The sequence below is a fragment of the Trachurus japonicus genome, chromosome 3, assembly GCF_045865225.1.
Source record: "Trachurus japonicus isolate A0001 chromosome 3, Traja_1.0".
In the NCBI taxonomy this organism is placed as follows: Eukaryota; Metazoa; Chordata; class Actinopteri; order Carangiformes; family Carangidae; genus Trachurus; species Trachurus japonicus.
Genome location: NC_140909.1, coordinates 26,363,736 through 26,388,615, shown reverse-complemented (window position 1 = coordinate 26,388,615; position 24,880 = coordinate 26,363,736). Strand labels below are relative to the sequence as shown.

At 42.4% G+C, this 24,880-nt stretch overlaps 2 protein-coding genes across 2 annotated transcripts; one reads left to right on the top strand and one right to left on the bottom strand.

Moving 5' to 3' along the window:
* Positions 1-897: 897 nt before the first annotated feature.
* Positions 898-2,303, top strand: gjd6 (gap junction protein delta 6). Its single transcript, XM_085773127.1, has one exon. It carries the CDS (start codon positions 1,080-1,082, stop codon positions 2,280-2,282), a length of 1,203 nt encoding a protein of 400 aa, XP_085629253.1. The 5' UTR covers positions 898-1,079; the 3' UTR covers positions 2,283-2,303.
* A 3,406-nt stretch (positions 2,304-5,709) lies between these two features.
* snrpa1 (small nuclear ribonucleoprotein polypeptide A') lies at positions 5,710-12,805 on the bottom strand. The gene is made up of 9 exons (XM_085767864.1): positions 12,600-12,805; positions 11,180-11,327; positions 10,642-10,720; positions 10,408-10,454; positions 10,214-10,316; positions 9,811-9,890; positions 9,105-9,180; positions 6,307-6,400; positions 5,710-6,003 (listed from the first exon to the last, which is right to left on the bottom strand). The coding sequence occupies exons 1-9, from the start codon at positions 12,679-12,681 to the stop codon at positions 5,837-5,839; spliced, it is 876 nt and encodes a 291-aa protein (XP_085623990.1). The 5' UTR covers positions 12,682-12,805; the 3' UTR covers positions 5,710-5,836.
* Positions 12,806-24,880: the final 12,075 nt, after the last annotated feature.

The window sequence follows — 24,880 nt, the reverse complement described above, 5'->3', positions numbered from 1 at the left end:
GTTCCTGTGTCGTAATTGTAATGTATCTCTTGTTTTTAGTTCTGTTTTAGTAGTCAATGTCTGTGTTTTTATGTGATTGTACTTTTTTTTTTATTAATCTTTTCTGCCCTGTGAAACAATAATGTAGCATGACACCCAAGACAAATTTCCCTAACGGGACAATAAGGTTTACCCTGACCTGACCTGATGTCATAAATAGAAAGTGGGCAGACAGGGCTTCGCAAGGGCTGTTTGAAGTAAGGGAAGGGGTCAGTAAGTGTTTTATCTGGAGGACAAGACGATTTGATGCTGGCAGACCTTTCAAGGGTCTTTTTTTAAAACACAGATAAGAGGACCAACAAGTGGCTGGAGAGGAGCAGTCAAAACAAGACCCGGAAGAGGAAGCCCCATCAAACACCAGACTGATGTCTCCCCACACATCTTATTTCCTTCACCATATTTCCTCATGCCATGTGTCCTGACCTGGTGTCTTGTTTGCGTATGACAACATCCAAGTGTTGAGATAATTACTTTCCAAGTGAGTAAGCTCTTTGTTTTTGGTCATCATCTAACATATGCCTCTCCATTAAAGGAAGAACCCCATTAGCTTTCAGAGAACTAATCATTGAAGAATGCTCTATCAGTCGGCGCTATCAGCAGCTCCTCTGGTGGAGGGGAGGGGGTGTCTCTCTGTTTTAAAATGGATCCTAAAGACAAGACAGAAGTGAACCTGCCAAGTGACTCATGTCAAGTGGACGTCCTTATCTGGGAGAGATGGGATGGCTCTCTCTTGCAATGGCTCCACTGCTCTCAAGGCAGGGCTGGCAGACACTGCGGCAGAGAGGACGTCTGCTGCAGGTTTCAGTCAGGGAGCGTGGGCACTCACTTCTCAGGAAATCTGTCTCCTTCTGACCTTCTGAGAAATTATGAGGAAGACTGACTAGTACTGGGAAATAGCAGAACAGCGATTCTGGTCTCCTGCGAGTCGCTCTGAGGCATCAGGGTTGTAGATCAGGAGAAGAGGTGGACTGGCCCAGAGCGGACTGCTCTACTCCAGGCAGCCCGTCCCTCCTCGAGGCAGCCACCAGCCACAGGCCACCATGACGGAGTGGACCCTGCTCAAGCGTCTCCTAGATGCCGTCCACCAGCACTCCACCATGATTGGTCGCCTGTGGCTCACTGTCATGGTCATCTTCCGGCTGCTCATTGTGGCTGTGGCAACTGAGGATGTGTACACCGATGAGCAGGAGATGTTTGTGTGCAACACCCTGCAGCCGGGATGCTCCACTGTCTGCTACGATGCTTTTGCACCGATCTCGCAACCTCGCTTCTGGGTGTTCCACATCATCAGCGTCTCCACGCCATCCCTCTGCTTCATCATCTACACATGGCACAATCTGTCCAAGCTGCCTCACAGTACCACCCAGAGGCTCGGTCAAGGACCGAGGGATACAGCGGGGCAGGGGGGCCCAGACCTGGGGCCCGACGGACAGGAGGCGTATGACCGGAGCTGTGACTCAGACAGCTGCTCCATCCGCTCACACAAACATCTGGGTCACAGCCTGGCAGATGTGCTGGAGGGCATCCCACCCCAGAGCCTCAAGATGGGAGACCCCAAGAACCTGGTGTCACTGAGCCAGGCCCAAGCATGCACCATGAGGGAGGGGAGTGCGGAGGGTCCCGTGGTCTCTGCTGGGGTTCTGTCTAAATGTTACATTTTCCATGTGTGTTTACGTGCTGTTCTGGAGGTGGGCTTCGTTCTGGCCCAGTGGAAGCTGTTCGGCTTCCAAGTGCCTGTTCATTTCCTCTGCACCTCGGCCCCCTGCAGCCAGCCGGTGGACTGTTACGTGTCCAGGCCCACGGAGAAGACCATCTTCTTGTGCTTCATGTTTTGTGTTGGGGTTTTCTGTATTCTCCTTAACCTGCTGGAGCTCAACCACCTTGGATGGAAGAAGATTCGCCAGGCGGTGAAGCTGAAGGAGAGGGCGTCCTGGGGAGGTTGCCCGGGTATGAGGGGGGGGTATGAAACCTTCTCACCAGACAGCCCCTCTCTCACATCCTTGTTACACTTCAGGGACGTGACCAGCACCACCTCTCTGCCCACACTGGACCTGGTGGTGGGTCACCAGCCTGACTGGACTTGTGCTGTGAACTGTGGCAGCACGAGGGAGTCCGGGGAGGTCAGAGGGACGAGACCAGAGCAACTTAAGAGACAGGACTCCCACAAGGGAGAGAGGCATCCCCTGAACAATAAGAGGGAGATCAGAGGGTCCAAGCAGAGGAGTGCTCAGGTCTGGATATAGTCTCTGACCCAGGGCAAGCATAGTTTGTCTTGGCCCATGGATCCAACTATCAAAAGGGTTCAAAAGGAGGAAAACTATCTAGGACCTGGGGATTTCCTGGGTACGTTTCTTAAATATTTGAAATCTTTACTTCATTGTTCATGAGCAGACTGGAACCAATTAGAAAAACCAATGACTTCTAATCTGTCAACAATGTGATGATGGACTGAACCTTAACATAAACGCTGGGTTGTGTGCTGATGCTGGGCGAGTCTTAAAGCCTGAAGTCATTATGGATGTGTGATTTCATGCGTTTACCACACTGGGTAAGATTTATAAGGGAACCAAAGTCTATGTACTTGACTGTGTTCAGTAAGTAGATGCCTTTTTTTTGCAAATTGTTATTACAAAACTATGGAAAAAAAATGTTTCTTAATTCACACGAGCAAAGGGGTAAATAAATAATTATACATTTATACATGTCTGTCTGTTACTCATTTGAAATATTGAATTATTTTCTGTTCATAAACTGTTTGGATCAATGAGACTGTAGCAATGACATCAGGGGAGTAGGTGGTCCTTCAATATGGTCAGGACACATCGAGTGTTCAAGGAGGTTTTAACCATCCTAAGTTAATTTAAGAAAGAGGCTGCTAGTCTAGACCTGCTCTTTCTGTGCCCCATCTGCTTAAACTAATCAGTGATTTTGGTGTGTTTAGTGGTTACAAGATCAACTGGTTAAAGAGCGAAGCCATCACCCAGAATCATCTCACACACCCAGGTCATTTGAGTTCAACACCTATTGTTTGGAAAACCGATGGTATGCGATATCTTGGTGTCAATATTACATCCCCGATTGATAAAATTTTTGAGTTAAATGGCCCTAAATTATTGAAAACTGTGAGGGATGATTTGAACAGATGGACAAACTTACCTTTATCACTATGGGGGAGGGCAGCAGTGCTCAAAATTAATGTGCTCCCACGATTAGCTTTTCTGTTTTCCGCCATCCCATTAGAAGTCCCCCAGAGATGGTTCAGAGAAATTAACACACTATTTTCTTTATTTTTATGGAAAGGTAAAAAACCTAGAATAAGTCTGAAAAAATTATCTATCCCCAGGAAAAAGGGTGGACTAGGGATACCAGACATTCATACTTATTATTTGGCGTACAATGGTATTTATCCCCTATTCTGGGCGTACGAGAAGGAGCAGGCAGCTATGGGTAGCTGGAGATGGCTGGAGCAGAAACTTGTCGAGGTGAATTATAAGAATATCTCCTTAGCCTCACTCTGGTATCACACCAAATTTAATAAAATCATAAAAAATCCCATAATTTCATTCTCGTGTAGAATTGTCAATGAAATACACAAACAACTTAAAATGAATGGTTTAGTTTTACTTTCATGCCCCATATGGAACAACCTAGCACTTAAGGCCGGTGGGAAACCTATTAGTAATGAATCATGGCAAGGAAAAAGCATCATCAACCTAGGTCAAATCCTGGGAAGCAACGGAGAAATGCTCTCCTTCAATGAACTCAAGAAGAAATTTGGTTTGAATAACTCGGATACATTCCAGTATCTTCAAATTAAGTCCATCATGCAAAGCTTTGCAAATATAATGTTAGTAGATAATGAATCTTTTGATATTAAGTTCAGGGATGCAGTCTCTGGCAGTGGAAAGGTATCTAAAATCTATAAGCTGTTATGTTGCACTTCTTCTTGCACCTCTTCTAAAGTTATAAAAGCACAATGGGAGAAAGATTTGGGCATACATTTAACATTAGAACAATGGGAAACTATCCTGAGCCGCTCAAACAATCTTTCAAAATGTGTCAGGTATAAAATCATGCAAATTAAGATTCTGTTCAGATCCTATATCACTCCACATAAACTTAAGAAAATGAATAATGGTGTTACAGATAAATGTTGGCATGGGTGTGGAATGAATGGAACTCTTATCCACTTACTGTGGCACTGCCCAGAAACACAGACATTTTGGTTAAAAATCTGAGATTATCTATGTAAATGATTTAAAATCAACTTTCTTTTAGAACCAGCAGTGGGTCTTCTGGGAAAACAAATAGAGGGAGCAACCACAAAAATATTTCAATATTTATTAGACCTAGCCTTCCTTTCAGCTAAACGGTTAATTCTTATGAACTGGAAAGTGAAGAAACCAAATTGTTTTGATATAGTTAACTTGCAGAAGGACTTTCTGGAACTTATTTCTATGGAACAAGCAGCTTCTGTCCTGCAAGATTTGGGCAGTGACCACACAGACTCTCTGAGTCAAGTCATGTCACTCTTGAAAGAAAATCAAATTGATGAGGATATATCCTGATACAACACTGATGAGTCGTTCTGTTCACTCTTGTTTATTGAATTTTATTTAGTCATTCACTATTATTATTATTGTTGTTATTGTTTCTTTGGTGGTACCTGTCATATTATTCCAAAAAAAAAATAAAAAAAAAAAAAGTTTTTTTTTTTTTAACTGCCTCTGTTTTTTTCCCCCACCCATGTCACAGATGTTACTGTTATGATTTATTCAACCCCTCTTATATTTTATCCCCCCCCCCCCTTTTTTTTCTTTTTCTCTCATTCCGAATGTATGGTCTGAATATACTGAAGAGAGGTGAATGTAGGTGATTGAGAGATGGTCATTGGACCAGGCTTGTTGACTCTTCTCTTTTCACGCTATAGGTGGAGGAGAACAGGATTAAATGTTTCCAAATGTTAAATGTTGCATTTCATTGTGAGCGGGCAGAGTGATGCTTCAATGTATCCCTCTCAGCACTCTCTGTGTGGTGCCCGGTCCTGGTGGGTCATGTCTCCAGCCCCGCCAGTCTCAGAACGGGATCACTCCCTCTGTGTTATGCGTGTGTAGTTGGGGTGATTCATGAATGTATTCATGAACTTTCATTCATGTTTTGTTTTTTCTTGCTGTTCCTGTTTGTTATCTTTGTTGTTCATTATGTAAAATAAAAAGAAGATTTATATAAAAAAAAAAAAAAGAAAGAGGCTTAGGGACATCATATAGCTCACTGGGTTGAGCAGGTGTCCCATTTAAAGAAGCTACAGACCTCGCTGCTGCATTTTCTGTCTCTCTCAACTCTCTCAAAAGGCAAAAGAGACCCCCCACCGGAAAAAAACTTTTAAAAAAAATTTAAAAAATCAAGAGGATAGTCTAAGTGCATCCAGACTCTCTCCCCTTTCCTTTATTCCTCATGGATTTTCATTCATCCTGGACCTCTCGAGCTTTCATTATGAGAGATAATGACTTTGACTGCAGTATGACCCTCTGCACTCAGCTGAAAACATCTGCTTGAAGGAAGTTGTCCCAATCGCAGCAACATCTTCTGAATGATGTTTAGTTTTGTTAATGTGCTTGTATTGGTGTCAGCTGCTCACCTCTTGCAAAATCTCAATAAAAAGATTTAGAATTAAGAAAAAAAACTGTTTAATGTTTGTCAATTTACAGAATAACAAAAAAAAACAACTCTCGTATTAAGATTCAACAAAAAAAATCAACAACATGGAAAAAAACAACAGAAATTATGTTAACGGTACTCAGGAACCATTAACATGTGGCTCTTCTTCCATATCTTCATCCTCCTCCTCTTGATCTCCCTCATTCATCTCCTCTTCCGCATCCCCACCCATGTGTGCTGACATCTGTGCAGTGTCTTCTTCCTCCTCCTCCTCTTCCTCCTCTTCTTCCTCCACCATCCCTGAACCTGGTTTCACAAATGATTGAATTATTCATCCATAAAAATACAGTGGCGTTATATAAGAAAAACAAAATGTTTTTCTAACAACATTAAGCGTCAGTTGAGTGGTGTGAACCACATGCAATACTTGTTTGCAGGATCAATTAAGTCAATCAAGTTTTTTATTTTTACTATATTAAAAACAACAAGTTGTTAAAACACTGACTCCCAATCACCGCGACTTAAGTCCTCATACACCAGTATCAACGGTTCACCAGGTTCTGTACAACTGTTGATCCGGCTCTGAAGTGGTGTTTGTTGAGCACTGACCTTGTCTGAGATCTCGGCCTGGGATCTGACCAGCCTGCAGCATCCCTTTCAACCTCTCCACCTCTGCCAGTGACGAAGCGTTGGCGATGGCATTCTGAACAAACAACACCAAACATCAGGTTATATGCAATGGAAAGAGGTTTTTAGCATTGTGAGTATAGTGACCAAAATGATGACGTTATCAGTATTATGTTGCACAGATGCACAGACAACGTTCAAAAAGTTTTGAGAACACCCTGACAGAATTTCACCAGCAGAGCATTTGCTTTGGAAGTGGGGCTCTTAAAATAACACATGAATTTCAATTAACATCAACAACGATGCATTGTGTTTCCTGGTTTTTTCTGACCGGTGTCTTTGAAACCGTTCTGGTGTTGTTCCAAACACTTCAGAGTCAGCTAGAAAAGGCTCATGTGGATTCTGTAATTCATTATCTATTAAGTGTTTTGGCAGCGACATTTACAAACCAACACATAACTCATTTGTAAAATAGACTTGTTTATTCCTCTGTAGCTTCCTGTTTTCCATCATTGTTCATTGCACAATTGTTTATGGCAAAAGCAGAGTTGTATAATTTCCCTTGTGAAACACGCATTCTGATAACTGTATCTTTCATCTGCTGCTCATCTTAGAGCCTCTGAAATGTAAACATTTGGTCTCAGTTTGCCATTAAAACGCACTCATGTTTAACATTAAGTTAATCTTGAATACGTCACCGGACTGAAATTGAAAATTAAACTGAATGCACCACTATACTCACCCTCCTCGGGAAAGATAAGAGTCATAATTGTAAAGATGACTCGTTGAATTTATGAATTATATGACGCTGCTCACATTTGGAGGCTGTTCAGTAACCTGTCCTACAGGCAGGGATGGGAGGCTTTAAAAATGTAATCCACTACAATTACAAGTTACTTGTTAAAGGGATGCGCCAACATTTTTTTTTTTGTGTCTTGCCTCACTCCCGAGTCCATGACAGATAGAAGCAGATAGAAACCATCCTTTCGACTGTGCGTGCAGTAACAAGGAAGATACGGGCAGAGCTTGCGCACCGCTAATTAGCTTAGCTCAAACACTGGAAGTGCATAGGTAGTGTTAGCCTGCCTCCACCTAAGTCATCAGAGAAACTCTTCAACAACTCTAAACAGAAACCGACAGGCCGATCTTTGTCTCAGAGCTGACAAAACTCTCAGGTAAGGCATCTTGAGCGGTCAAATGCCGGTAACGGGACTAGATCGGCCAAAACAGAGGGTTCAAGCAAAGACGGTTTATTTTGGTTTAAGCTAGCTACATTGAGGGTAGGTTAGCTTCCTATTTCAAAGTAAAAGCACAAATTATATCGTCGTGGTTTTCTGTATGTAAAGGTAGGGCTGCACAATTAATCGAATTTTAATCACGATCACGATTTTGGCTGCCACGATTAAATTAAGATGATCGTCGCGATTTTAACATGTAAAAAAACGGACTGTGCTGCATATCAAATCAAGCACTTTCTCAACCAATAGTCCGCCAACTACCAGGGGGCAAACGAGAGGTTAGGGCTTCATGAAGCTGCCTAACTAACAAGCGAGCGCATCCTCCCTTTACATGTTGTTTACAATCCAGAGTGTGCCCCGGCCGGTCAGTCGGCACCTTCAAATGCTGCTGTACTGTCACCTTCTGCGCCCGATGTTACGTCTCACTCATAGGCTGTATGGATCTCACTCTTAAGTGAGCCACCAGTCAGCCCTTTGCTGCATGTCATACCCCATCTCTCTGCCTCCCATTTCCTGTCTCTCTCTCGATTGTGCTTTCCATTAAAGGCAGAAAGCCCCCCAAAAATGTAATTCTGCAAAGTAATCCCTGTTTTTATCAAATATGTGTTTTCCTGTACTGTAATGAATTGGAGTTACCTTTTTTGTATCCTAATAACGGAACACTGTTACATGTAATCCGTTACTTCCCAAGCCTGCCTACAGGTGTCACATATGGTCTGTCAATTTTTAATACACTTCTCCACACTCAACAGGTTTTGTAATCGTGGTTGATATAGAAAAGCAGGAAGGTAGTACACCGACTACCAACTGGACTCTTTCCTGTCATAAAAAAGACCCAACAAATGGATAAATGACAGGTCCAGCAGATCTATGACACAAGGGACCAGCAACAGCACTGGGTTTGTCTACTGCCTGTCAGACGTGGCCCATTTCAGACACAGGTACTGTCGACACACCCGTCACGTGCCCAGCACAGTGCTGTTAAACTAGAAACACTGTCTGCGTCTACACTGAGCTCAAGGATGAAACATTTGAGCCCTTTTTCAGCTGGTCAAACATACCATAGTAATTAACCACAGTTAATAATAAAAAATTAACTAGTACTACTCACTGATTTGCTTTTCTATCGCATTATAGCATGATACCAGAAACTGTTTCGATCTTCTCGCAAGGTTCTTGTGTTTTGGGGCTTTTTCTGGGGCTTTCGCCAACATCTGTTTCTCATTGATGAGACTGCTGAACTCAATGTTAACCCTGTCTTGGCTCAAGGATGCTCTTTGGCAAAAAATACCAGACCGAAACCGATCAGAGCTCGGCCCGAGGAGGTCAAAGGCCCAGAACCAGGCATCACCATCTCCCACCGTTAATAAATAACATAAATAATTGGGCCTCTGAGTAAACTTCATCCTCACAGGGGAGACTTGGGGAAAATCCAGTATGCTCACACCTGTGTCACTCCCTGAATTGCAAAGGGATGTAAATGTAAACTTTAAACACCTCGTACATTATGTGACAACATTTTTCAAGTAACAAAATGTGAACCTTGACAGCTTCCACATCTGCTTGTGATGGCCCCGTCCTCTTCTTCTCAAGCTGTGCTGCCACTCCTGGAGTGAATCTGGAGAGGAACACATATCAGTCAGAAACATTGTCCAACAACGGCTTCTCTGACCTCTCAACCAGTGTAGTTAATCTCATGTGTAGTGTCTTTTCTTTAGTCAAATAAACTGATACATTGTCCATAGACAGCAGTCCTGAGCAACACTGTGGTGAGCATTACTGGCTTCAGGTTTAAAACAGTTCAGGCCCAATTATTACCTCCACTGAAGGGAGACTTGTTTTTGACTTTTTTTCCAAGCCCCACAGAAGTGACGATCTTTAGGTGCAGATACCAGATTCTTTAAAAATAATTAGCTTTCCTTTTCATTTGTTCTTCAGACAGTGCTCTAGCACATTTGATTCAAAATAAATAACCAATATCAATGGCAAAGTTTGACAGAAATGAGAGTTAATTTCCTTCCTGTATCTGTGTTACAAGGGTTTCTGTGCCTCCACACACCAGATCTCACTTTATCTGTCCTCTCTGTGGGCTTTTGTTTCACTGCACAAAAAGACACTTTCCAAAATGAAACCTCATTTATCACAGTGGATTCTGATGCACAGGAATACACTGTTATTTGGCCCGTCCCATGAGCCAGGATCCAGCGGTTGTGAGGAGCTGCTGTCTGACATGGACTTTAAGTCTTACGTTTTTGTTCGTTTGGCAATATCCTTTGCAAGCTGAGCACCTCGTTTGCCTTTGAACATTTTCTCCGCCTCCTGACGTTCCTATGATGATATCACACAGTTAAAGTGAAAAACCTTGTTAATCACAGACTGAGCTTTTATTGGAAGGGAGAGAGGGGCGCAAGGCCAGGCAGGAAAATTCACCATAACTTCTTTGGATGCTCAACAGGACGCAACAAATGGTTAGAAATTCAATGTTTAAAGGTTAATCAGCCTTTTTTTTTTAGCTTCCATCTCCAATACACATGACCCATGACTAACATCTCCTGCCAGGCTGTGAGATGCTGTGCGGGGTCACTGGGGACTGGTCGTCAGTCCTGTTTCCCACATTTAAAGACACATCATACCTGCTCATTTCCACTTACCTTGAGCTTCACTTTCTGGAAGTCAAGCACACGGATCTGTGGGATTTTGTTGATGACATAGAGCCTGTAGTGCTTCTTATTTGTCACTGGATTCCTCAACAGGCTGAAATTATAACAGGCATGCTCAATCACAATCAAGGGGGTGGCAAGATGGTTCAATAACCAGTTACTGTTCAAGTACTGAGAATTCATACCTCAGAAGGGTCAATGTTTTCACCGAGGCCAGAGGGTCCAGGTCACCCTGCACATGAAAAGAACATCGATTCAGAAATCACAGAAACTTTCCTAAAGTGCCTGATGGTACATGTCATGACCACCATCTTCACAAAGAACAGTTATGGGGGACGACAGACTGTAGAATTACTATTTTTCTGACATTTCAGTTCAAGTCAATTTACACTGTATATAGACAGCAGAAATGTACTCACCAGCTCCTGAATGTTGTTGTTTGTGAGAACCAGTTCAGACAGACTCGGCAAAGATTGCTCCAGATTCTCACCTATGCGACTAGAGAAAACATTTTATAAGGTTATAACTTGCTGGCCGAGACATCAGTTTAACAACACTTCATTTAGACCATTCGACACATCTAATAAGGCAGTATTCAATCTGAAGCTGCAGGTTACAACTGAGCAGTGCACAGCGATTTATAAACACATAAATATGACATCCTGTGAAGATGACTTTGATTGTCTTTTGCACAAAAAAGCACAGTGTCTATGTGCAATAAGATAGCAGCTAAAACTAGCAAACTGAATACTCAAGACATTTATTTGATTGATACATACAGTTCTCCGCCTACACACAGGTACATGTAGTGATATTCTCACCACACTATCAGGAGTCTGAATTTTTAAACCATTTTATCTGATACTTCTGCCGGAAAAGAACTTTGACCAAACAGAGGTGAGGTTTCTTACATGTTTGATGGTACACTGACTGTCAATGGATGGTGCTTCTGCTTACCAAATCCTGTTGTTGTTCATTAGCAATGTTTTCAGTCTTTTGAGCAGTGGGAAGCCATCCAGTTTTCTGATTTCATTATCAGAGAAGTCTATGGTGTCAAACTGGTCCAGTGTAGCACCAAGATTTTCAAGCACTGGGATTTTATAACCTGTGACGTGAAAAAAAAAGTTAGTTGTCTTAATTTCCGCATTACAAATGTAGATAAGACAGGCATACTTTATTCTTCATAGTATGTTTGTGCTACAAACTGGGTTAGAATTACAATCACTTTGGTTGCCCAAAGTGTTGGGCTGTTACCTGTGCTGTCTACCAGCAAGAGTCCTTAACCCTTGATGATGATGATGATGATGATAATAATAATAATAATAATAATAATAAAAAAATAATAATAATAATAATAATAATAATAATAATAATAATAAAGATAAAACCATGATTTAACATTTTTTCCACTTGGAGCATAAAAAATACTAAATTGAATTAAAAGTTAACCTGAGGATTGTGGCAGAAGGTTTTGATGCGAGTCTGATTTAATACCAAGAAATTGTCTGACAATGTATTGTGTTTCAGTGAGACAGTTGTGGAGGATTGCTGTGTTTGTGAATATAATCAATGAGAGCTAATACGTAAATAGATACAGATGAATACAAGCTGTGTGGGTCATGGACGTGATGTAGCAGCATGTTTTACCCATACAAGTAACATGTAGCTGTGGAAGAACAGTCCATTTATCAGTGATCGATTAGGCTCCCTAACTCGGTGATTGACTGGGGAGACTGACGGACCAGAACTTGACCTGGTTTTGGTCTTTGGAGCTAAAACCCCTTAAATATTGTTATATTTGTAAAACTTATGACTGTTTTCAGGAGACCAAAACGTCCACTTGTATTGCGCACCTGGCTGCCGTCACATCCCACAGCTCCCATGTAAGTTTTACACATAGACATATAAAGATAGACATTGTCTGTGGTTATACAGATGATGCTCTCGGACGCCATGACGCTTAGCCGCGGCACCAGTAACACTACGACCACTGTTAGCTGCCACAAAACGCCTCACCACCACCTTCACCACGGGGTTTGCCCGGTGCTGCCTCTCATTTGTGGATGTTTCTACTGCCCTGGTTTCCCATTCAGCTGCAGACAGAGCTGGTGGTTTGCCCTCAGCCTGCAGTCTACCGCCGTGTTGTAGCTTTGCTGCAGCTAACCTGTTGTTGTCCCTCTCGGCTGTGCTGTGGCCAGCAGTTACGTAAGTTACTCAAACTAACCTGGACCACCCGCGTTAACTCACTTTGCTGGTGACTTACAAGAGCTCATTTGTCTGGTTTTGAACATTGCGCGGTTTGGGCCCTGGGTACAACACTTAGCATGTAGCCACGGCGTGCTAACGCAACATGTCCGTGATTAAAGTTAAAACTAACCTCGTAAGTCCAGCTCCCTGTCTCTCACGGGGTTGGTGTACTGAGCAGCCTGCTCGATCAGCTCCGCGGATAACTTCACCATGGCGAGGCCGAAAACAGACGTTACCGGCTCTTTCTCTTTGCAGCTAACCTGCAAACACGCTGCTGCTGTCCGGAACAAACGCTCTGCTCACGTCCTCACCTCCGGTCTGTCTGCGAGTGGCGCCGGGCTGCGGACCGACCTGTCAGCTGCACAGCGCCGCCTGCTGCTGTGGAGGCTGTAGGGGCTGGCCTTTATGGCTTCAGGCCATTTTTTACAGTCTATGTTCAGGCCTCGTTTAGGCCTTGTTAAGTTATATATGGATGCTTCTGTTGTTTTCCCACTCTTACTTACTGCCAATGACCTCTGCTTTTATTATTCCTGTCCCAGATTTGTGTTCCTGGCGTGACTGTTTTGAAATAAATAAACAATTTAACCTCAAGTATCCCAAAACAATTTCTTAAATTAGATGTTTATGTTTGTTTGTTTGTTTGTTTTTTGCTTTGAGCTCATTGAGCAGCTTATCTACTGCCTCATTTCCTTCTACTATTACATGAGAAAATATTCAACAAAAATGAAGAGGAGTCTCGCACACTGAGTAACTTGCTTCAAGAGAAAATGTATTGCAACGTTTCAGTCTGGACGACCTTCATCAGGCAAACATTCAATAGTGGCCAAGAGCCATCTTTAAATAGGGAGTGGCTGTGTGACGCACCAACTCCCAATCAAAAAGGTTTTTTACAAAATCACACAAATACATAATCGACATGTCAAATAGCTACACATCAGAGATATGAATAAACATTGACAATATAATATTTGTAGTATTCCATAATAAATAGAGAGTGAAAGATCAATAGAAATGGGGAGTGGCTCTGACGCACATCCTTCCATCACAGGCCTACATCACAGAAGAAACATAAGATACAAGATACAAGAAATATCAAAATGTGTAAATTGTTAAACGATTAGACACAATAAACAATGTCATCATTGAACAATATAACAAAAAACAGAAAAAATTATCGTTGACTTTAAATTTACGATCTAAGGGATCAGATGCGTGTACGGATGTAGGCCTACTCAACAACAATAGGTCTGGCTGTTCATGTACAGATCCCACAGGCACGCAAATAATCTGAGATCCGACAGGAGAACCCCGATGAAGGGTAAAACAATAAATAACAATTCATCAATCTTAAAGCAATTCATCCTAATGCTGCACTCTACAGAGAAACAGTAAATGGTACCATAGTTTTGCACTAGATTTTCACAGGAAAACATTTAATGTTTTTTTTGTCTTTTGTCTGTAATGCTTGCTGCAAATCCAATTCCCCCCCCCCCCCCCCTCCCTCCCTCCGATGAAAAATAAAATAAAATAAAGAACATCATAACTTATCTTACATCAAATACTTTATTCAGTAATTTAATAACAGCATGTAACAAACAATCAGGAGAACCTGTGTATGATTACAACATCTTCAGAACTTGTACTTTTAAAAACATAATTGTGTTTTTAAAAGTACATGTTCTGAAGAATATGTTGTAATTTTACACAGGTTTTTTCTCATTGTTCCATGCTGTTTTTCAAATTCATTGTGACTGATATTGCCCTGCTGTATATTATGTACATTTAATGTTTTAACACTGTTGATATTCAGTCATCTATTGATATAGGCCTATAACTTATTTGTTTATCTATTTAAATACACAAATAAATGTTTAATGTGGCCCTTGAATTTAGTTGATTTTGTCACATATATGAATTAAATGCTTAGCCTACTCATTTATTTAACATTTTAATTACATTAAAATGATTAAACCCCTTAAAATCAAGAGGGCTTCGCGACCCCCCCCTGGATCTCTGGCGCCCCCCTTGGGGGGTCCCGCCCCCCAGGTTGGGAACCACTGCTATACATCAACCAAATCATCCTCTGTGATGTAGCCTAGCTATGTGTAACAACACAATATGTCTCTGTGATGTTGCCATGTCACTTCACAAATATACATCCTCTAGATATATCACCCCTAACCATTTATGTTAATTATATTCATTTGTTGCAAGTTCATTAAAGCATATACAGTATATGAAAATTGTAAATTTTCTCTCGTAACCCTTACAAAATCGGATGTCAGTCAATGACTAATTTCTGTCAAATGTATTAATATGTTTTTGTCCATACACTATTATCTAAAAAGCAATTGTTTCAAACCATATGTTTTAATGTAGGCTATGTAACCTTGTAGTTTGTTATATGTTTCTTATTTTTGATTATGGATCTCATGTTGTTTTCACCTAGCCATAATGTATTGGTTAGCCTATGTATTTTGTGCAGTATTGTTTAGTGTATTAATTATTTAATTAAGTCCATTATATAGGCTATTTATTTAATCTTCACTTAGGGTGTTTTATTTCTGTAAATGTTTTGTGGATGCAGTCTTTAAAATATTTTGGTTACAACTTCTGATCCATTAGTGGATGTTTTCGGTTCTGCCTGCCCATGTGCTACAGGGGATAGGTAAAGGCGTACCACTTAATAATAAAAATAATAATAATACATTTTATTTGTTGGTGCCTTTCACAATAACCAAGGTCACATTACAGATAAAACAATAGCAAAAATAGATATAAAATACAATAGCACAAGAAATACATATTAAAATACAACAGCAGACCCTTCAGTGTCTGATGTGTTGACATGACGTTGAACATAAAGTGAGTTAAGTGAAAGGGTCTCACTGTCCTGCATTAACGGTGTATATTTTTATGAAGCACAAATCTCCTGCAACACCCACGGCCCTGACACACTACCAGCTCATAAATCAGGGTTACATATACACTATTGTTGTCCAACACGTGTAGTTATAGTTTGGAAAAAATATGAAATAAGTCAAATGAAACATAATAAGAGGCACTAAGTGACCTGAGAGTATGACCATTATACATTAATGGATTTCTTTAATCCTTTAACTAATCCAACCAAATAACATCCGTCATGTCCCATGTCACGTCGTGGGTGTCTCGATTATGTACAATGGAGATGATGGAGATCTTGAGCAACAAAATAAAACTCATTAAACCAGGCCAGAAAAGAAACATACACACCCAAGACATACCCACAATTATAATCCCGCAGCCACAGTTTAAACAGGGTTAGGTGAAGCTAGTTTTGTTTGATTTCTTCATGAGTCTTTATTTGTTCTCCTTTCCGGCTTTTGTTATCCAATATTTTTTTATTGCTACGCATGAAAGCGCCACATCCAATGTCATTACAGGGCAGGATCTTGGGTCTTGACCTCATCAGCCAGCAACAGACTTCTGTATGATTTTCAACTTCCCCCTAATGCTGCCTGTCTCAAGATGAAAGTCATCTGCCTGAGTAACTATAACTCAAGGCCCTCTGTTGCATTTTTATACAGGCCTATGATCACACCAAGCAGAGCGTTATAGTCATCACAACCATCTACAGCACAACACCGAAGTAAAACAACACTATTGTTATAGATGTACACACACACACACACACACACACACACACACACACACACCAAATGCACTGCTCACTGCCTTACTACCCATATTAATATTCTGTGCAATTAAATGATAAATACAAGCAGATATAAATGGTGTAGAGATGTGGATAGAGTATTGTAAGATATACATTTGGTGTAATCATAGAGATATGTGGATGGCATGGAAGTGCAGTGATTGGGTGTTACGTAAAAACCAAGCCTATTTTCTAGACCTTTTCTCGAAAATTGCATATCCATAATAAAATGAGTATATCTCTGAAACCACAAGGTCTATTTGAATAATTTTGTTGTCATAGTAAAGGGAAAAAATTGAGAAATTGCTGAAATGTGTAAATTTCAGTATATGTGTTACTGGTGAAGAGTAAATGAAGATGACACACAGCAAAAATGAAATAAATGTAATGTTCGCCTATAAAAAAAAAAAATCATATTTTGGATGCGTGTTCTTCAGAATGATGCTACTAAAGCACAAAACCTCTATCAAATGATTGTACAATGTATGAACATTTTCACACAATTTGCATAAACTAACTGAAAAGGAATAAACCGGGACTAATAACAACTCCTTTCTAGGCCATCTGTGTCCCTCTGTAAAGCTGCCCTGACCTGCTGCAGTTACGCCTGGCTCTATCTCTGCAGCGGATTGGTTGATTCGAGTGATTGACAGCTCATTCGAACTGGCCATGTTGATGTGATTGACAGCACTGGCCATAGATATAGAAACGTTTCTAAGGCACTCTTCTCATGAGCCAATCAGAATCAGCAGAATCCACGTGCAGGCGTGCAGGCTGTTGTCTGTAGAGCACTGGAAAAGAGAGTAACGACACCACGTGGTAAGGGTTTTGCGCCCCGAGTGGCATGATATGGGTATTGCAAAAGCGCCCAGAAAACTCATTCACTCCAATGTAAGTGTGTTGCCTTTTTTTTACAGTCTATGTGTGTTGCCCACTTGCTTGTAAATTGATGAAAACGGCAGTGTTTTTGTTTTTAGGTGTCTTGGTCATATTAAAGTATACTTATAATTTGTGTATTACAAAATGTAGATTGAAACATGAATGTCTAGTTGTCTGCACTCACAAAGGTTCCCGCTCCTAAAGGGCCGTCCGGGCTGATTTAGATGTAACACCGGTCAAAGTTCAACTGGAAATATTGTGGATTTACCTATGGGATTTACCCATAAAACAAACTTTTCACGGCAAAACAGCAAAGGTAAGAGGAAATTTACAACCATGTTTTGGCCAAGCATTATCTGTGTTTGCTCGACTTTGCTCGTTTTTGTCTTCTCTCTCTGCCCTGCTTCTGTGTAACTGTTAGCTTCTGTGTTAGCCGCGGTTGCTATCGTTCCAGTCTTTGTAGCCGACTCTTTCATGTGAGCGGTAGCTGATGTGTTTTGCACATAGACTGTATATAAAAGAGGTTTTGCATAATGTACAGTAGTATACGAGCCAGAAATGTGGCGACTGGGTCCACACAGAGGTGCTTCATGAAGTTTGATGTTTAGCCTAGTTGTTTATTTGAGTATTGTTTGGGCTGTGTTTGGGTCATATAAACATGGTTTTTACACGTTGTAGACCAGCTTCTGCTGTTTGATTTGATGTAAAATATGACTATATTCTTTAATAATTAGTGCTGTAGAGGCTCTGTGGCTGTTCTGTAAGTCTGCCAGTCCCCCAAATGGGGGATTTGGGGGTGTAGCAGGGCCTCCTTGAACAGAGTTTGCACATTTTCCTTGTTTGTGTACGTTCCCTCCAGATTCTAGGTGAACTTGGAGAGAACTGACACAGGTGTGAATGTGTCTCTAATGTGTCTGCCCTGGCGACCTGTACCCCATGTGGCCCTGCATGGGTGAGAAGTATAGACCTTTTCAGAGAGTATAAACAAATACAGGTGTTACCAAGGATAGTAATTAAGGCTCCATTCCATTTAGTGTACCAGAACGTTTTCTAATGAGCCACACCTGTCTTTGTTTATACTCTCTGAAAAGGTCTATAGAAGATGGATGGATGGATGGATGGATAAAGATACAGTGTAAAAATGTAGGCAACTCAGCATTTTATTTATTATAAACATTTATTTATTTACGTAAATGTGGTGATTTCAGTCCTGCTCACTTTTCATTCAAACAAACTAATGCCACTGCCACAGTTAATTTCATCAATGAGACCAACATTAATCTCCCCAAAACAATTTAACCAGCCATGTGTTAACAGCGCTAAAGCCAAAATTAAAACAGTTTTTAGCAGCTTACTGCTGTGGCTCGGTTGCCACGAATTGGCGATAGCCGATGCTAATTTCTGTTAGCCCGTCTATGGTGTTTTACATTACACGTTAGCATTAAGCTAGCGGGCTTTATATGCTTAGTTGTGAGCTGTGTGTGTTTTGAACGTTGTTTCAAACTATGTGGGTTTGATTGAACATCTTTGATGTTTAAATATACTATATATATATATATTGCCGCTTAAAGCAGAAGTAAGTGATATATTTGTGTTAATATAAGTCTTAAATAGTTATATCTTCCGACAGCAATCACTTACATAGAGTGTTTGGACTGAAACACGGGTCTCTCAGTCCCTCTGCTCTGCTCTGAGCCGAAGAGAAAACATTTATCGTATCCTACAGTTTTTATCCAATGAGGAGAGAGAACGGCATGCAGGGCTGTGTGTGCAGCCAAGGAACGCTGTGAATGTGGTGACGTAGTGACGAGGACAATTATGGTGCGTTCAAGGAAACTCGTATTTTTCCGACCGTGAAGTGGTACCAGTTCGATCTGGTACGAGTTCACCGGTCGGAAGTTACGAGTGGCCGTTATAGTGACTTTCACCGGTAAAACAGGTCGGAAAAACACGAGTGGGTTGCCTGGAACGCTACAAAGTCGTAAGTTGTGACTTGAAGCTGTAATTTACGATTTCAAAAGCCTGCCTGGAACGCAGCATTAGCGAAAACGACCGGACCACTTACTTCTGCTTTAATATATTGCTTTACTCCTCTTTTTATTTTGTATAGAGAATGTGAAGTTACGTCACGCCGTGGGACGTTGGGCGCCATCTTTGGAGGATCGCGGATGTAAACACTTGCTAGTCCCCCTAAAAAAAGTTCCCCAAAGTCGCTTAAAAGTAATCATTGTGGGACAGTACTGCTGCGTAAAAAAATGCCACAGTAGTATATGCACTAATACCAAAAACGAGATAGTTCACGATGTCTGGATAAGTCAGTGGAGGGAGTAAATCTGGGTCTTAATAAGTTGTAGTTTTTCTGTGTACCTTGTTTCTCGTTAAATTTGAGTTTATCACGATACGTTCCTCCTTCGTTTCCCTTCCCCCTCTCCATTTCTTTTTTTTATTTTATTTTTGTCCGTCTTCCTCATCTCTTTTTCTTTCTCTTTTATTTCTTGCTCGTTTTCCTCCGTTTTCCCCACTCTGTTTACGTTTGCGTTCCTCCAAAGATGGCGCCGACGTCCCACAACGCCAAAGCGGCGTGACGTCAGCTTCACATTCTCTATAGACCTTGCTGGCACACGTGACTTTGACAGCAAAAAGCGCGACGCATTCTGGGTAAATACGGCATTGAGAACAAATCGCCTCGTTGTTTACAACTACTGCTGGGTAGAAAACCAGCATGAGAACGATAGTGACAGACAAGAGTTTAGCTGTATCTCATTTTTCACCTCACTATATCACCGTTTAGACCAGGCATCACCAAATGGCGGACCTCGGTCCGGACCGAGTGATGGTTCGATCCGGACCCGAGACCAATCTCTAATAAGTTAACATTTTCCTGGAGCATTTTTTTCCGACGGGACAGCGGGCTCAGCTATAGGTCAATACGGCAGCTTCACTCAATTGAGCCAATCAGATCGTTTGTTTACCCTGCGCAGCCAGTGCGAGTGCGTCCGAGAGGGACAGAGAAAGGAGACGGAGTGATATGTCTTGCTCCAAAATAAAAAAAAAAGTTGATGCTGAAGTCAAAGGCGAGCCGCCGGGCGATTGTGGCCGCTGCCGCCTTGGTTAAGAGAGTGTGTGTGTGTGTGTGCGTGCGTGGGGGCCGTTCAGATGGGTCTCTTGTTGCGCGCACAAGCCCATTACTTTAATGTGCGCTCACAACCGAGAGCGACGCCGTAGCGGTGCGTATTCGGTGCGACGTGCTTGTTTCCTGCTTCTCCGCCGGTGTTGTGTCAGACCCCGGTTCTCCCTCGGTCTTTAAACTTTTTCACGTGGAGCTCTGCCCAGTTTGAAAGGAGAAGGAAAGACGTCGCTTCAGAGATGTAGAATGTGTGTTATAGAAGAGAAACACCTATTTCAGGACTACTGACTTGTATCACCAGAACAGAACAGACACATCCTGTGATTTTCAGCCTCCCTCCATATTTAAAGCAGAAGTAAGCGATCCGGTCGTTTTGGCTAATGCTGCGTTCCAGGTAGGCTTTTGAAACCGTAAATTACAGCTTCAAGTCACAACTTACGACTTTGTAGCGTTTCAGGCAACCCACTCGTGTTTTTCCGACCTGTTTTACCTGTGAAAGTCACTATAACGGCCACTCGTAACTTCCGACCCGTGAACTCGTACCAGATTGAACTGGTATGACTTCACAGGTCGGAAAAACACGAGTTACGAGTTTCCTTGAACGCACCATAACAGTCCTCGTCCTTACGTCACCACATTCACGGCGTTCCTTGGCTGCACACACAGCCCTGCATGCCGTTCTCTCTCCTCATTGGATAAAAACTGTAGGATACGATAGGCCTAAATGTTTTCTCCTCGGCTCAGAGCAGAGCAGAGGGACTGACAGACCCGTGTTTCGGTCCCAACACTCTGGGCCCTAGTTTCCTAGACCAGGTGAAGTCTAACATCAGCGCAGCTTCGCCACGCCAACGGGGTGTGGCCCAGGTCCATTTCGCAAGATTGGTGGGCCGCGCAGTCAGACTTAGACCAGCGTAAACCCTCTTCTCGTCCCTCCCACCGGCGCAAACGGTGAAGAGGGAGGAGAGAGGGCGGGAGGGAGACAGGAGGAGGAGAGAAAGGCGTGGAGTGGGTTTGACACAGCCGAGTTAGATCTTCACCAATCAAAGGAGCTCGTCTCCTCACCTTTAACTGGCGGCGGGTGATGCGCGCTGCAAGTTTGTCATTTTATACTTGGACATGGACGGAGGAAACAGCGACGCCAGAGGCCGAACCTCTCCCAGGAGGAAACAGCTGTTTTGGTCCGGAGGTCCGAGCTCAGAGTGACCAATAATGAGTTTACTAATATACTTAACCAGGATTGATCTGATACACTGAGAACCCCTGCCCAATGTAAGAAACAACAACTAATAAACTAATAAAGAAACTCGCATTTATTCAAACCCTGTGTAAGACAGATGAGAGGTGTAGGCTACACTAATCACAACATAAACAAAGACCATGTGGATGAAATCAGCGTAAAGGACGCGCTCTCTCTCTCTCCCTCTCTCTCTCTCTCTCTCTCTCTGTCCTCCTCTCTCTCTCTCTCTCTGTCCGTCTCTTTTTTTCTCTTTTTTTTCTGTGATAGAGATGCTGAGTATACTGTAGTAGGCTATATACTGACTATCTGATACCGAGGCTGTTGTGGTGGGCTAAGAGAGATGATGATTTGTGTTTTGTTTTTCATTACGGCTGCATGATGCGGTCGCTCTCCGCTAATGAATTAATAAGTAAATAAATAAATACAGCGATCATCACAAGGGCAGAGTGGTATCTCAACACGGCAGCGACATGCAGTCATCCACCCTCAGTCCTGCTTTTGGGACATCCACAGCTGCTTTTCAGTGCCAGTTCGTCCCTGCTGTGTTAATTCAGGTGGAGTTTCCTTTACGCACCGACAGCCTTTGATCTCTGCTTTGATCTGACGTCAGATGTGACGGGACAATCTATATAAATTCACGTGTTGATTCCGTTAGTTGCATTAAATAGTGGTTATTGTGGATATTTATTGCATTGAAATGTGTCTGGAACTGTGGAGAGCTGCCTGTGAGGTCTTGGTGACGTGTGTGCACTGCAGGTCAGTCAGCCAAACTTCCACTGCACCTGCTGCGCTCCGCCCTGCGCTGAGATTAGACCTGGTTGGAGGTGGCGAGCTTTCAGCGCAACCTCGGCGGGACATTTTCGCACAAAACTTCCACTGCACCAAGCTGAATCTGTGACGCCTCCCCCTGCTGCGCGGCCACGCCTATCTCAGCGCAGCGCGATCTGCCAATCTTCCAATCTGACTTTGCGCTAGGCTGCGCTGGTCGAAACTTGCATTAGACCGGCTGCGCTACCTTGCGCCACCTGCGCTGCGCCAGCAAACTAGGGCCCTCTATGTAAGTGATTGCTGTCGGAAGATATAACTATTTAAGACTTATATTAACACAAATATATCACTTACTTCTGCTTTAATGGAGGGAGACAATGCAATGCAGCTATCAAGATGCTTTTGACACCTTGGCCTCAAAAAAAGAAAGAAAGAAAAAAGCACCAAACAAAAAAACAAACAGGGAAACCCCTTATTTATTCTGTCTTGTTCTCTTTAATTGAAATAACAGGCCTGGGGGCTACTTTTTTCATGGTAAAAATAAAATAAAATAAAAAAAGCTAGTTGTTTACTATACAAGTGCATTATGTTTCCTGTGTTGAAAATTGACAATAGATATGAAAATGCACTTCGTTGATTATATTTATTTGACATAGGGGTAGGCTATAGCTTATAAGACACCATTTGGACTTTATAAGGTTCGGACCTTTCACTTGGATGAAAGTTTAGTAACTGGACCTCAATGAATTTTAATTGAATACCCCTGGTTTAGTAACTGGACCTCAATGAATTTTAATTGAATACCCCTGGTTTAGACTAATCTGATGTTTGTAAAGTTTATAAAACCAATGATGACAAACATTACTATTTCTGTGTGCACGTTTTTGTAATTAGTCATGATTATCATAGATAAGCAGGGCTAACGGTTACCTGTTTAACTTTAATAACTCAGTGACTCAATAAACGGTCCATGAAAAAATATTTTCTCCAGCGGATATCTGAGTTACAATATGACTGAGCTAACTGGAGTAGTTTCATGTCGTGTCCGACAACGGGAGGGTTTTAACAGCTGACGTCCTGATGTTAGCTTTGCTACCGCTGTTAGCTTAGCTACTGTTAGCTGTCCCTGTCAGCTGAGCCACTGATGCTTTCTAGACACTGATTCCCCCAAACTGAATAAATACCACACATAGCAATACAAAACACATACACAGAAATATTATTGTTTCTTCAATCATTTCAGATTTGTGTAAACGGTGATAGGGTGTGAAAAACATGATATAGCTAAACTCTCGTTCGATGTTCTCATTCAAATTACGTGCTGGTTTTCTACCCGGATCATCGGGCATCAGGTTTTTTTTTTCCCCCCTCAGCCAGATCACACTAGTCCGCTTCATGCAGCACTACAGACACGGTGATCAACGGACTAGTGCTGCGGATTTCTCATTCCCCACCTGTTTGATTCAGAGTGTGATGGGATGATGAATGAAAGGGCAACATGAAGACAGATAAAACTCCGCTCGTATCAGCTCTATATCGCGCACTGGGCTGATTTTATATTATTATAGCCTATATCATTATCACATATCATTGAGGTTTCAATTTGTTCAATCAGACTGACCGTATTCAACCAAGACCAAACTCAATGTAATTTTACGTTCACACCAAGTGTCAGAATTTCCAAAAGCCACACATTCCCATAATGCATTGCACCGCATTGGGCTGTTTACGTCACAGTAGCAAGCTCTATACCATTTTTACTGTAGGACAGACACCGTTTGTTTACCGTGGTCACTTCCGTCCCTCCCACACACCGCGCTGATTCGCTTAGGGCACCGCCAATCAGAATCGCCATAGCTAGCACACAGCCAATCAGAGTACCCGACGACGGCCGACGAGTCCCGACTGAGCACGTTCAATCGGCCCCGACGAGACCCGACAAGACCCGACGCTCCCCGATGGAGAGGAACACACCAAACAGACGAGCTCCCGACGCCGTCCAGCGAGGCCCGACGCCCGACGGTCGGGCCGGTGTGTCCCTGGCTTAAAGGGACAACGAGGAGTTTTGGAAAAGCGAAGCGTTTTTACACTACATTTATGAGCCTCCGCGCGCACCGTAAAATTCTTTGACCGGCGCAAGACAGACTCATGTTTTCATTCATCAATAATTAAAGTCAGAGGTTCAAAGAGGTTCACATACCACCGTAGTTCCGACCATAAACGGCGATGCGGCTGCATTATTCTCATGACTCGCCACGAAGGAAATTTCCGCCACCACTAATAATAACAAAATAACGATAGAGACAGAACGATATATTTATCGAAAATGGGCCCATTAACAAGTGTGGGTAGCGTAGATTCATCCACATTAACGTGAGACTTTTATAACCGAATAGAAACTCCTTGTTGTCCCTTTAAGTTGGACTGTCCAAAGTGGCTCTACAAGGTGGTGGTGAGGGGGAAGTTGTATCAGTGCAGGGGAGTGAGAGGGGCTTAGGTTTGATTTATGCCTTTAACTGACAGGTAGGTGGGGAGAGAAACAGGGGTAATGACACGCTGTAAAAATGAGCACAGTCAGGAATCAAGCCAGTGATCACTCGGCAACTGGACGTGCTCTTCTTGACTACCAGGCACCCCTGGTGCACCTTCCTTAGCCAACAGAGGAAGTAGAGGCACTGCTGATTTGTTATCAGATATTTGAAG